This window comes from Rhineura floridana, chromosome 12 (assembly GCF_030035675.1).
Source record: "Rhineura floridana isolate rRhiFlo1 chromosome 12, rRhiFlo1.hap2, whole genome shotgun sequence".
Taxonomy (NCBI): Eukaryota; Metazoa; Chordata; class Lepidosauria; order Squamata; family Rhineuridae; genus Rhineura; species Rhineura floridana.
Genome location: NC_084491.1, coordinates 5,436,046 through 5,450,397, shown reverse-complemented (window position 1 = coordinate 5,450,397; position 14,352 = coordinate 5,436,046). Strand labels below are relative to the sequence as shown.

The 14,352-nt window shown below is 41.2% G+C and overlaps 1 protein-coding gene across 1 annotated transcript in view; it reads left to right on the top strand.

Moving 5' to 3' along the window:
* Positions 1-14,352, top strand: part of GMCL1 (germ cell-less 1, spermatogenesis associated) — a 29,280-nt gene that overhangs the window by 8,147 nt on the left and 6,781 nt on the right. Inside the window, exons 5-12 of the mRNA XM_061592417.1 lie at positions 75-187; positions 995-1,060; positions 1,181-1,265; positions 1,506-1,596; positions 2,239-2,379; positions 3,847-3,916; positions 13,745-13,820; positions 14,167-14,312. Coding sequence (XP_061448401.1) covers positions 75-187; positions 995-1,060; positions 1,181-1,265; positions 1,506-1,596; positions 2,239-2,379; positions 3,847-3,916; positions 13,745-13,820; positions 14,167-14,312 — 788 coding nt within the window. The remainder of the gene's footprint in view (positions 1-74; positions 188-994; positions 1,061-1,180; positions 1,266-1,505; positions 1,597-2,238; positions 2,380-3,846; positions 3,917-13,744; positions 13,821-14,166; positions 14,313-14,352) is intronic.

The following is a 14,352-nucleotide window of genomic DNA, read 5'->3' as shown; positions in this document are numbered from 1 at the left end:
TCTTGGGAAGAAGATTACATATACCATTTAGGCTTGGCATTGACGTTTTCTTCTGTGTCATTGTGTATTTTCAGGATGGCTTAATACAGCAATGTGGTGAGACAATGAAGGAAACAATTAATGCGAAAACTGTGTGCAGTTATTATAATTCTGCAGGAACGTATGGATTAGATTCTCTGAAGAAAAAGCAAGTATCATGTACATTGAAGTGAGCTTTATTTAGGGAGATAACATTCCTAAAATTAGTGTGATCCCCCTCGGAATCACTTTGAGAAGCATCTAACATGGATCCTACATAGGCATTCTTAAATATTATTCCTCTGTTTACACTACTCTGAAAAGTATAATCTTCGGGATATGCATGTAAATACAGAAAATAAGGGATTAATTTTCTATACATAGTAGACTTGTAGAACTGACATCAGACAGGCACCTTCGCTGTATATTTTTGGCACCTGCTTAAAACTTTCTTGTTTGGGCAAGCCTATCCAAACACAGAGATGTTGATGTGTTTTTCCTTTTTAGTTTGATTTAACTGTTTAAGCTTGTTGTTTTATGTAAATAGCTAAGAAGTTTTTTTACAATCAAGCTTTGTATAAATTTTGTTAATAAATAAATAGAAAGATCTTTGAACAGGTAATAATACTTGAAGCCATTTCTGCCTGAGACTGTGCAGTTGGGACTCTTGAGTGTTGTGGGCTGTGGTAGTGAGGAATGAAGAACGGTGGTAAGGTGACACAGAAGGTATAAAGAAAAGGCACAAAGTGGTGCTTAAATTGTGGATACAAGGGGAATGTGAGTTCCGTGGAGGGCATTATAGCAGGATGGGTGAGCATTGGTTGTGGGGGACTTTAGAGTATATGGTGACATTTGGTAATTGGGAGTAAAAATCTGCTGTGCAAGTTTAGAACATTCATCCTAAATGTTGAATTGTTTGGGGAAATTGGAGTATCTTTCTGTACCCTATGAAATGACTGATGTATTTTAAATCTAGGTGCCTTGAATGGCTCTTAAACAACCTGATGACACATCAGAGTGTGGAACTCTTCAAAGAACTCAGGTATTGAGATTTCCGCTATCTTGGATAAACTGAGCTGTTGGGCATTTAGCCTAAAAGCATACAAATTAAGTGAATCTGTTCATTACCTTTACATTTAATACGCCATGTTTTCTGTTCCAGCATAAACCTCATGAAACAATTGATCAGTTCCTCTAACCTGTTTGTCATGCAAGTGGAGATGGATGTATATACTGCTCTCAAGAAGGTAGTAATCAAGGTCTCTAATTGTCTTGTGTATCCCATGGGTGGATTTCCCCCCAAAGCCAGGTTTAATCAACTGCTACTATGATGTCTTTACGCCCAAGTGCACACCAGTGTCTGGTATAGGTGCTGCTGCTGCATCACGCAACCCTCTATCTAGTAGAAGCTGAATGTGTGTGTGTGTGTTCACATTGAATGATTTCCAGTGAAAAATTAAGCTTACATCACTTTTATTTTTAACTAGTGGATGTTCCTTCAGCTGGTGCCTTCCTGGAATGGATCTCTAAAGCATCTTTTAAGTGAAGCGGATGTCTGGTTTGCAAAGCGTAAAAAAGGTATTTTTGCAGCTCCAGGGTTTGTGAATTACTGTGTATGTTGAAAATCTAAAATCCTGTCTCTATACAGGATGTACTTGGAAGCAGATCACTTGTAAATGGCCTTTATGCTTTACTTGTCTCCTTAGACCATTGTTCTTTGAGTTTGTCTGTCCTTGAGCACTTTAAAAAAACAGTCTAATTGTTGTGTTTTTTTAATGTAAGTCATTAGGAGGTCTTGGTAACAAGTGACTAATAATAAAGCAGCTGAAATTAAGAAGTATATCTATGAAAATAGATTTTCCTTCAGATTGGAACAATTTTGATATTCAGCTTTGCTGGCAGAATGCAATGGCCACTTTTTGTTACTATACAACTGACCGTAAATAGTTTGGGTAGAATCCACTGAGCAGAACAACTTCCGTGGGTGCCATGGAACTTCTCCTCCCCGTGTGCTCCCTCCACTCCCACATCTGCTACAGAAATGATCCCCCAGAGCAGATTTGGAGGGTGAGTGCAAAGGAGGAGGAGAGGAAGGGGCAGTTCCATTGCATAAGTGGAAGTTCCGCTCGCACAATGACTTTGTTGGATACAACCTTTGTCTAATACAAGCATAACCAACATTTTTGAACTCATTATTGTTCGTTTACTATCACATTGCAGATTTTGAGGATGGCATTTCATTCTTGGAATCGGAACCAGGAAGTGCATTTTTTATAGTGTTCAGACATCTGAGGCTGCAGTATATAGTTAGTGATCTGGCATCAGCAAGAATTGTTGAGAGAGATAATCTGATACCTGCAGGTAAGAATGGAGTAGCTCATTCGTTCCCCCTAGGCACAGAGTGCTCTCACACTGACCAGATAGGCTCAGAACTTTATATGTGGGCATACTGAGAGGATTAGCCCCCCTATTCAGATCCAGTTTGCTAATATGAAAATGGTTGTAGATCCAGCAGGATTTGGGGGTAGGGATTGGGTGTTTAGTGTAAAGGGTTCCTACAACTTAATGCAGGATCTCTGGGACCTCTGCTGGGAGGATTTGGAATACAATTTCTGTGTCCCCTCAAATGCAAGCACAAGAGAAAATTGGGTATAGTGCTGTCCTGGGCACAGGTTCCATATATGGTGACTGTCATAAGCAAAAGGCTTCTTCAATTTTGAAATACATTCTATGTGCATGTCTTAGGAATTCAGCTGTATGTTTGCCACCACAGAACTTACACTTTCAATTAGAAAAAGAGAATGTTTTGGTCCTTTGTGGAAGTTGTTGGAAAGAAAGTTGAGCTTTGTATCAACCTGACAAGATTTTACAGAAAAGAATCAGGGCCGGTTCTAAAGGGTGGCCAGGCTGGGCACTGGTCCGAGGGCCCCAGAGCTACAGGAGCCCCTAAGGGGCCCTCTGCTCCCCTTCTGCAATCCATGCCCCCCCCACGCCCCCCACTTACCTGTCAGCTGGCTTTTAGCATTGCCCTTAAGATGGCAGCTGCAGCTTCCCTAAGGTACTGAAGCCGCTGCCGCCATCTTAGTTGATGGCAGAGATGTGCGCGCATAGCACGCACGTGTGCCATCAACAAAGATGGCGGCAGAGGCTTCATTCCTCTTAGGGAAACCGCAGCCGCCATCTTCATTAAGGGCAATGGTAAAGACTAGACAGGTAGGGGGGCTGCACGTATGCATGTGCGTGCGCACCCACCCACCCATCAGGGGGTCAGGGCAAGCTGGTGCCCAAGGGCCCCTGCATGCCTGGAGCCGGCCCTGAAAAGAATCCAAGTAAACTGAGTGAGATTTAACAGAGGAAATCTGAGTGAAGGAATGAGAACAAGGTGAACTGGCAAGTGTTGAGATGAAGTAAAAGGAGGAAGATCTAGTGATGGGGCCTGGTCTAAGTAGGATTGAAGCATGATTCCAGTAGTGGCAAAGGATGGATGAATTCAGTGTTCTGGACACTGAATTTTATAGAAATCACGGATAGATAAACCTATTCACAAAACAGGTTGTGGTCTTGACTGAAACAGGACTAATTAGCTGCAAACTAATAACTGGCCTATTTTCATTTAAACCGTAGGAGCCTATGCATTTGTGTGCATGTTCTTTCAACATGGCCTCTCAAACAGTGGAACCCTTTTCTTCATTTCACTTTGATAACACCAGGTTGAGCAGTTTAGGGTAGGGTAAAGTAATATGTATAAATTTGTTATAAGATTTGTGAAGTGCTGCTTAACATGTGCCCCATCTGTAAAAGACCCACTTTGATCTTTTTAAATTTTAGAATGGCTGTCCTCTGTTTACAAACAGCAGTGGTTTGCCATGCTCAGAGCAGAACAAGACAATGATATTGGGTATGTATAGCACACCCCTTTCCCTATAATTTTATGAGTGCACCCCATTTTCTGGTACAAGCATCTCAGAATGCTTATCTCATAACAAAATAGAAAATAAGTGTGGCTATTTAGCTTTTTAAATGTAAGAGTTCCCATTGTTTGGGTGTAATTGTATGCAGCAATCCAGAAATTTTGGCTTTATGTATTAACCAGATGTTTGGGGTTGCCACCCTTCCCAATGTCATCTGATCATGCCTGTGGCAGTGTTAGAGAAGGGGCTTGCTGCTTTTTTCTTTCTCCAAAGGATGAGAGGACCCCAGCCCTCTCCCTCAGACTTCTGTATAGGCCAGAGATTTAAGGAATGAGCCCAGTCTTGTTTCAAATAGCACAGGGCCTTTTCAGCATCTCTTGCTCAGTGTCTGCCTCCTGTAAAGCCAGGACAGTGAAAGGTCAAGTCTTTGGCCAATTGTAAAAAATCTGGGAGAAATGCTGTTGCTATTTGCATCTTGGTGAGTGGATCTGTGGAGGCCTTGTTCTGAGACTTTTTTTAGTGCAGTTGAGTTTTATTTAATAAAATTAAGATGTTGGAGTTGGCTTTTACAATATGATGTGTATGAAATCCTTTCCAAATTCTTAAGATATATGCTATGGTAGTGATCACTGCTGAAGTTGCATAACTTGAAAGCAGAAAGCCATGCTACAGGTCTATGTGCTAGAGATTTTTTTATAATGTTATAGGTGTATGTTGTAATGTTACAACATAATGCTGTTATGTTATAGAGAGCAGTTTGCAGAGCACAAACTTAAACCTCATGAGAGTCAGAAGTTTGGCTCCTCAAGTTCATCATGTAATCAAAATTTTCTTTGGGAGAGAATTTGCATTTCTCTCTGTGCTTAAATCTTGATGCTTGTGAACTTAAAGCTATTCATATGCATACAAGTTTTTATTTAAAAAACAAATCTCAAACCTTCTGAAACCCCATAAAACATTGTACTGATTCATACTTTTTGTAGGCCTTGTCCTTCATTGGCATTTATCTACATATAGGCCTGTAAGCTTACAGTGTATGCATTCATGGTCAAAAATGTCCTAAAACCACTTTTGGAAAATGAGATGTGGATTCTAAAATCAAACACCGAATGTGTCTTAGCAGCCCAGTCTTATGAACATTCACACAAAAGTTAGTCCCTCCGAGTCTTAGTGTAATTTACTCTCTAACTGTGCTAGATGAACCAATGGTCTGATTGTATATTCAGTCTATTACAAAGATGTTCAGTACTGATGCAAAGTGCACTGAAACATAAGCAAAAAATTAAACTGAATTAAAGCTTTTAGTCTGAGAGAAGCCGGGTAAAATTTTGCTAAATACATGGCTGGTGAAGATATCCAGAATTCTAACATTTCAGTTATAAATTAGGTTGTACTGCTACAGTATGTCATTTTACGATCTGAATGTAAGGTATGTGCTTTCTAGCTATGAAACATTTCCTGCCAACTTTGTTTTAAGCTTGCTGTGCTGAAAAGGTATGCCTGGAAGATGTGTGTGCATGTCTTAATTTTACATCCTTTATACTGTGTTGCACATAACGCTAAACCATGGCTTGGGCTATATGGATGAGTCTCCACAAGGCTGAGGTTGCTGTTGGGCTCATATGATCACCTCTCCTCCCCTGGCCAGTAGGAGGACTTCTGCCAAGAATATTTATCTTTTCGAAGAATTTCAGCTTGGTGTTACATACAAAGTCCAAAGTATTAGTTTTCTCCAGGAAGAGGATAAATGGCAGATTAATAACCATCCTATTGAACAGGTTACATCTTATGTTTATCTGGGTGTAGCCTTCTATGCATCAGGCTCCTGCAGAGCACAATTACAAAATGCTACTGGGAATGCTCAGAGGAGCGTAAAGGCCCTGCTCTGGTTCTTTTACACAAAGGGGGGCCAACATGTGCCTTCAGCCTTCCAGATGTTCTTAGTGAAGGCTATATCAAAGATGTTATATGGCACCCAGCTGTGTACATATGACCATTTTGCCCCTTTCGAAGTCACACAGACTAAGTTTTTGAGAGCTGTGCGTCTAATGTGTTGCTTTGTTTAGAAGCGGGGCTAATTACTATTGAAACCCGTGCATGGATTCTTAGGCTTCATTACTGGCTGAAGCTGATTTTTTTCTACTGTGGGTTTGGCCCCTTTGACATTAATTGATGTATATCAGTCAAGATGGAAAAGCTCACTGTTTAAGAAATTGCAGAATCTGGGATTTACCCCTTATGCTCGTCTCGCTCTTGGATATGCTAAAACAAAAGCTACTATCCAACAGCGAATTTGGGTATAGAACCACAAAATGACTTGAGTCTTGCTGGCAGGCTCCCTGAGTTCAGGGATAATGAGAGAGCACTGGTGCCTATGCATTATTTAACAAACTTGAATATCCCTAAATATGGAAGAGGTTTTACAGCTGCCAGGTTCGATGTACTTCCATCCACCCGAAAGGGTCTGTCCATGTGGAATGGAGGAAGTGGAAACTGTAGGTTATGTTTTATTATATTGCACCTTTTATAGGGATCTGTTACTCTTTTATTAACCCAATTTTGCAAAGCATTCCGGACATACCCAGCGAGTTTTAATTAACGTATTTATTGGCAGACAGGAACCCACAGGTTACAGCAAGAGTGGCCAGTTTCTGTGCTGCTGCTATCGCATGTCAGAAAACAGTGATAAATGACCTTATATAGGACATTTATACTGATTGTAATTTTGTACTTTTTATTCACTCGTGATTTTATGTATTTTATATTATTTTAATTACTTATGTCTCTATGTACTGATCGTTGATTGAAATAAATTTATTCATTCATGGTTAACTGAATCAGCCAGCTTCATACTCCATTGTTTGAAGTTGGCCTGTTTTGAAATTAATGAGAGGAGGGTGGAGGAAATGTGTGCATAGGGTGTGTATATGTGTGCATTTGTGTGTGTGGTTTTGGCCTCACTCACCAGTGGCATGGAGCCCCCAGAATGAAACCCAACCCCCAGCTGAGAAAAGTCCAACAAGTAAACATTAGGGTTCGGGTTGTATTTAATGGTAGTCATACTTGAAATAGATCCATTGAAATTAATAAGCATGGCTAACTTAGGTACATTTGTTTCAGTAGAATCATAGAATAGTAGAGTTGGAAGGGGCCTATAAGGCCATCAAGTCCAACCCCCTGCTCAATGCAGGCATCCAAATCAAAGCATTCCTGACAGATGGCTGTCCAGCTGCCTCTTGAATCCCTTCAGGTCTACTCAGAGTAGACATTAGTTGGATACAACCCTTTGGGCTGTATTCAACTAAGTCCTACTCAGAGTAGATCCATTAAAAATTAATTTATCTGTTAGTCATGTCCATTCACTTCAGACGGTCTACTCTGAATGGGATTGGTGTTGAATACCACCCTATATACTTAAGACTTCCAAAAAGCTTTTGATTCACAGTTCTTCACCAAAGGCTGAGAAAGCTTAGCAGACATGGGATACGAGGAGGGTCCTTTTATGGATCAATAACTTGTTAAAGAGTGGGAGGCAGAGGTTAGGAGTAAATGGAGAGTTCTCACAATGGTGGGACGTAAGCTGTGGGGTCTCAAAGATCTGTACTGGAACCAGTGCTATTGAACTTGTTCATAAGTAAAACAGAGTCTGGAATAACCTGTGAATGGGTTGTGCTAAATTATTCAAGGTGGTAACAGCCAAGCAGATCACAAAGAGTGCAAAAAAGATCCCTCCGAACTGGGTGATTAGGCAACAGAGTGACAAATGAGGATCAATCAAAGTGTACTCTGCTGCACATTAGGACAAAAGGTCTCTAGGGGGAAGGGATGGGTGGTACTGAAGAGATGCGTTTGAACTATCCCCCGCTTAACGGTGTGGAGTTCTTTGTCCTTGCATCCCCAGTTGCAAGAGTGGAACTGAGATGCTTCCTAACTGTTTGGTAGGCAGAGTACCTATAAGGATTCTAGTACACAGATGTTGTTAATCTGTTCTCATTACTTTGTTGGCCTTGACTGACAATGAATCCTCAAGTAATCATCCAGCAGAGCTCTTTGGAATCTGGTCTCACCTGCTGGTGGAGACAGGCCTCTGGGGCAATGGAAGCCCACTGTGACTGTTTGGCCCATCATTTTGATAAAGTCACTTGACTCTGCAGCGATTTAGATGCTACTGTTACATCTATAGTTCCCGCTAAGGTGTCCAGTGCTACGTCTTCTCTGACTTTGTGGGATCAGTTTCAGCTTATGAGGCCTGATGATGCGGAGAGGGTACTTGCAGGAATGCGTCCAGCGGCATGCCCTGTCAATCCCTGCCCACCATGGCTACTGAAATCAAGCTGAGGAGGGCTGACCGGGTGGGTTCCAGGGAGTGGTAAACACCTCTTTGCATGAGCGACTGGTGCCTGCCACTTTAAAGGAGGCGGGTATGGCCACTACTGAAAAAATGGCCCTGGATCCAACAACTATCGCCCAATCACATGTACTCCCTTCCTGGGAAAGGAGATTAAGAGGGCTGTGGCAGAACAACTGCAGATGTTCTTGGATGAGATGGGTTTTCTAGATCCATCCCTGTCTGGGTTCAGACCTGGGTGTGGGACCGAATCAGCCTTGATCGTCCTGATGGATGAACTTTATAGAGAGGAGGACAGGGGAGTGCAACTCTGCTCCTCCTGCTTGATTTCTCAGTACCATTGACCATAGTATCCTTCCAGACTGGCTCTGTGGGATGGGATGGTGGCACTATGTTGCAGTGGCTCCATTCATACCTGAAGGGTTGTGTCCAGAGAGTAGTATTGGGAGAGTGCCCCTTGGCCCCCTGGTGTTTACACTATGGAGTGCCCCAGGGCACTGTCTTGTCCGCAGTAGTATTCAACATCTGTATGAAGCCGTTGGGAGAGGTCATCAGGAGTTTTGGAGCAAGGTGCCATCAGTATACTGATGGTACCCAGCTCTATTTCTCATTTCAACTGAATCAGGAGAGGCTGTGTAAGCCCTGGACCGGTGTCTGGATGCACTGCTGGACTGGGTGAGGGTCAATAAACTGAGCTTGAATCCTGGAAAGATGGAGGCTTTGTGGGTGGGTGGTTCCCATGTCTGGGAGATAGGTCAATTGCCTGTCCTGGATGGGGTTGCACTCCCCCTAAAGGAGCAGGTAGTCTGAGGGTATTCCTTGATCCATCTCTGTCCCTTAGAGGCTCACTTGAGCTCTGTAGCCAGGAATGCGTTAGAATCATAGAATTGTAGAGTTGGAAGAGACCTATAAGGCCATCAATGCAGGAATCTAAAGCATTCCTGACAGGTGGCTGTCTAGCTGCCTCTTGAATGCCTCCAGTGTTGGAGAGCTCACCACCTCCCTTAGTCACGGGTTCCATTGTTGCACTGCTCTAACATTTAGGAGGTTTCTTTCCTGATGTTCAGCTGAAATCTAGCTTCCTGTAACTTTAGCTCATTATTCTGGGTCCTGCACTCTGGGACGATTGAGAAGAGATTTTGGCCCTCCTCTTTGTAGCAACCTTTCAAGGACTTGAAGAGTGCCACCATATCGCCTTTCAGTCTTCTCTTCTCATGACTAAACAAGCCCAGTTCTTTCAGTCTCTCCTTGTAGGGCTTTGTTTCCAGTCCCCTGATCATCCTTGTTGCCCTCCTCTGAACCTGTTCTAGTTTGTCTGCATCCTTCTTAAAGTGCAGTGGCTAGAACTGGATGCAGTACTCAAGATGAGGCCTAACCAGTGCTGAATAGAGGGGAACTAGTACTTCACACGATTTGGCAACTATACTTTTGTCAATGCCACCTAAAATATAATTTCCCTTTTTTGCAGCCACATTGCATTGTTGGCTCAAGTTCAGCTTGTGATCAACAACAATCCCAAGATCCTTCTCGCATGTAGTATTGCTGAGCCAAGTATCCCCCATCTGATAACTGTGCATTTGGTTTCTTCTTCGTAGGTGAAGAACTTTGTACTTATCCCTGTTAAATTTCATTCTGTTGTTTTCAGCCCAATGCTCCAGCGTATCAAGGCCCCTTTGAATTTTGTTTCTGTCCTCAAGGGTATTAGCTATTCCTCCCAATTTTGTATCATCTACAAATTTGATATTTCCAGCTTCAGCTGGTACGCTGCCTGTGACAGCCTCATCACAGTGATGTGATGGTAACCTCAAAACTTGATTACTATAACACGCTTTATGTGAGGCTCCCCTTATGTATGGTCCAGAAGCTGCAAGTACTGAAGAATGCATCATCCTGACTGCATATAGGAGCAGATTACTGGAAACATGTTAACCCACTGCTGAAAGAGCTGCACTGGTTGCCAATTTGCTACTGGCCAGGTTCAAGGTACTTGCATTAATTCAGAGAACCCTAAATAACTAGGGTCCAAAGTACCTTCAGGACCACCTAACTCCTTATGTTCCATCTCAATCATTGAGATCTTCTGATGGGGCACTTTTGGTGGTTCCCCACATGGCCCCTGAGGTTCAGTTGGCCTCCACCAGGGGCTGAGCCTTTAGTGTGGCAGGCCCTGCCCTGTGGAACGCCCTACCAATAGAGGTTGGGCAGGAGCCATCCATCCTTTTTCAGGTGTCTTTTAAAAACTGAAATTTTTAGACAGGCCTTTTATCATTCCCCTCCCCCCCCCCCAGTCAAGACAGTATTATTGATGTTTTTATTATTTATTGTTTTTAAAACTCATAAATTGGCCACTATTTTTCTGTATGCCACAGTATATGTTGGCCGAATTTTCATCACTGCTTATTCCTAAATCCCTATTACTCCATTTGTGCTTATAAGAAGAGGGAAAGAGAAAGGAGAAAAAGAACAAAGAGGAAAAAAATAAAATATAAAGTGGATGAAAGAAAAAGAAATAATATCATCATCAAAGGAAGACAAGGAAAAAACTGAATCAAACTACTCAAGTTCAGATGACCCCTTCATTATACGAAAAGCCTAGCTGTATAAAGTTGTTGTTGTTATGTGCTTCCAAGTCGACTACGACTTATGGCAACCCTATGAATCAGCGACCTCCAATAGTATCTGTTGTAAACTATCCTGTTCAGATCTTGCAAGTTCAGGTCTGTGGCTTCCTTTATGGAATCAATCCATCTCTTGTTTGGCCTTCCTCTTTTTCTACTCCCTTCTATTGTTCCCAGCATTATTGTCTTTTCTAGTGAATCAGGTCTTCTCATTATGTGTCCAAACTATGATGACCTCAGTTTCATCATTTTAGCTTCTAGTGACAGTTCTGGTTTAATTTGTTCTAACACCCAATTATTTGTCTTTTTCGCAGTCCACGGTATGCACAAAGCTCTCCTCCAACACATTTCAAATGAGTTGATTTTTCTCTTATCTGCTTTTTTCACTGTCCAACTCTCACATCCATACATAGAGATCGGGAATACCATGGTCTGAATGATCCTGACTTTGGTGTTCAGTGATACCACTTTACATTTGAGGACCTTTCCTAGTTCTCTCACAGCTGCCCTCCCCAGTCCTAGCCTTCTTCTGATTTCTTGACTGTTGTCTCCATTTTGGTTAATGACTGTGCCAAGGTATTGATAATCCTTGACAAGTTCAATGTCCTCATTGTCAACTGTAAAGTTACACAACTCTGTTGTCATTACTTTAGTCTTTTTGACATTCAGCTGTAGTCCTGCTTTTGTGCTTTCCTCTTTAACTTTCATCAGCATTTGTTTCAAATCATTTCTGGTTTCTGCTAGTAGTATGGTATGGTATGGCTGTATAAAGAGGGAGAGAAAATAAAAAGTAAATTTTAAACTATAATTTTAAATAAGTTGATGAATAGGTTAAATTAGAACAATACAATCATCTCAATAAGGCTAAACAGATTATATGGATAAATGCTGTCCCTTACTCTCTTATTCCAGAAATTCATGAATAAAGCCCTTTCCTCAGTAAAATGATTGCTTTGTTGGTATTTTAATTCTGTTTTCTGATATCAGTTTGACCATCTGGGCCATTTCCCATATTTTTCTTTGCCAATTGATCAAAGTTTTTATTTCACCATAACTGAGCTATACAAATTCTAGAGGCAATCACTGTACAATTTTAAGATTTCTAAGATTGTCTCAATAGATTATTCAGGGTTTGTCAGGAAGAGTGCAACATCGTCTGCATACAACAATATTTTTTGTTTCATAATACTACCTCTCACACCTGTTATTTGGTCACTGTTCCGTATCAAAATAGTCAGAGGTTCAAGGAAGATTGCAAACAGTAAAAGTGAGAGTGGACACCTTTGTCAAGTCCCTCTTTGAATGTTAATTGCTATAGACATACAGTTGTTTACGTAAACCTTTGATGTGGAATTCTGATACTGGAGATTAATCCATGATAGAAATGTACTGCCTAGATTCATTTCACGCAGTACTTCTTTCAGAAAATCCCACTCCATCCTATTATAAGCTTTCTCAACATCAAGAAAGAGAAATGACAGATTGTAGTTGTTTTTGACAGCTCTCTGTACTGTCCAGCAATCTCTTTACATTTGTTTGCAGTCTTCTGGCTTTAATAAATCCAGCTTGATCATGATGGATATATTTATTGGTATAGTTGCTTAACCTTCTAGCTAGAATTGAAGAACAAATTTTCATATCCTGATTAAGGAAATAGGTCTGTAAGATTGGGGTGTCTTTTTCTGGCTTCAAGTTTAATAATAGCTTCTGTCCTTGTTTTTGGTAGTTCTCCCCATACCAGGCATTCATTTATTATTTTTTAATTTAAACATTTATTATAGTATGTATTTCATCTTCTGTTATAGGAGCTTTCTAACATTGCTACATTTTCGAATGATACCTTGGGCATAGATACCCTTGAGAGTATATTTCTTATATTTCCCATTGATGGGTTCTGCAAAGGGTACAGTTCTTGATAAAATTGCTGAAATAAGCCAGCAATTTCATGCTTTTGTTACTGCTTTTAATGATACTTAATGGTTTTAAAATGTTTTATGCCTTTGTATGTTGTAAGCTGCTTCGATGTACTCTATGAATAGTGCAGCCTATAAATACTTCAGTGAATAAACAAAATAAATAAATTGGTCTGTTTGTGTTAAGCACCCCTTCACCAGAGTTTCCCATCACAAAGCTCCTGCTTGCTCTGCAGACTTGGGGTTAGCAATGTAGCTCCATGCTGCATGTCTCCTTCTTCTGTGACCACTTGGGTTTTAATGTGCTCGCTCCTGTTCTTTGTTTTTATTGATCTTTACACTCTCAGATTTTTTTTCATTATATTGGTTGTGTAATTGTAAGGCTCCTTCCTGAGTCTGAAAGGTAGGGTATATATGTGTGAACGGTATTTCCTTCCTGGGGTGCTTATACTCCTCTGGCTGGGGCTGGCATAGAGGGTCAGAGTTGTGCCCCAGAATCACTGGGGGTTGGGAGTGTTTGTGCTTTTTCTTTTGTGTATCCTTACACCAGCGTAAGGGTAAAAAAAGGGTCCTGAGCAAGAACAGGATTCTGATTAGGCCCAGCAATTTCCTGCCACAACCTCACCACCACCCAGCTAGGTTTCTCCCTTGCACTGGTGGCATCTGGTAAGATGCTACTGTACCTATATAATCTTTGCCCCCCCCCCCCCCCGCCAAGCACAAGGAGAGTTAGTAGCAATCCTATCCCTGTCCATTTTACATAACTCAAGGATGAGACTAGATTGTTAGGAACTTTGATAGGATACCCTCCTAAATGTTGTCATCAGAGTTTTGGTTTGACTTGGATATTTGTGCACCCAGTTGAACAGGCTCCTTTTCTTGCTCTTTCTTTTGACAAAATGTCATTTTATAAAAGCCTCTTTTGTATGTCCAAAGGCCTCAAGAAGTTAATAAGGAGGAACTTGAAGGAAACAGTATGCGATGTGGCAGAAAGCTTGCAAAGGATGGCGATGTAAGCACAAATATTTTTCCATGCCCTTTAAAAACATGTAATTAACAGTTTTTATAAGCTGTTTGCTAAACAATGCTTTATTATGAAATAGTGTTTTCATAAACAAATTCTTACTGAGAAAGTTAAGTTCCTTGTCGGACATCTAGAAAATATACAGGTGGTATATGAACCTGCCATCATTATTAACAACAATGAGAGCTTTTTAGCAATAAACCTATTAATAGAATGTTATAGGTTTCCTGTGCCGAGATAAACAGGTCTGCAGCAAGCTATTCAAATGTAAAACTAAAACATACATTTAGGATATAACTATATATGGGGCAATGATCATCTTTATTTCTTCAAGTATTGTTGGCGGTGGACAGGCTTCAACTTTGGCTTTGATCTGCTGGTCACTTACACCAACCGTTACATCATCTTCAAGCGTAACACTCTGAATCAGCCATGTAGTGGTTCAGTCAGTTTGCAGCCCCGGAGGAATGTTGCTTTCAGGTGGGTGTGGCTGTTCTGTCTGCTTATCTCCATCCTGAGT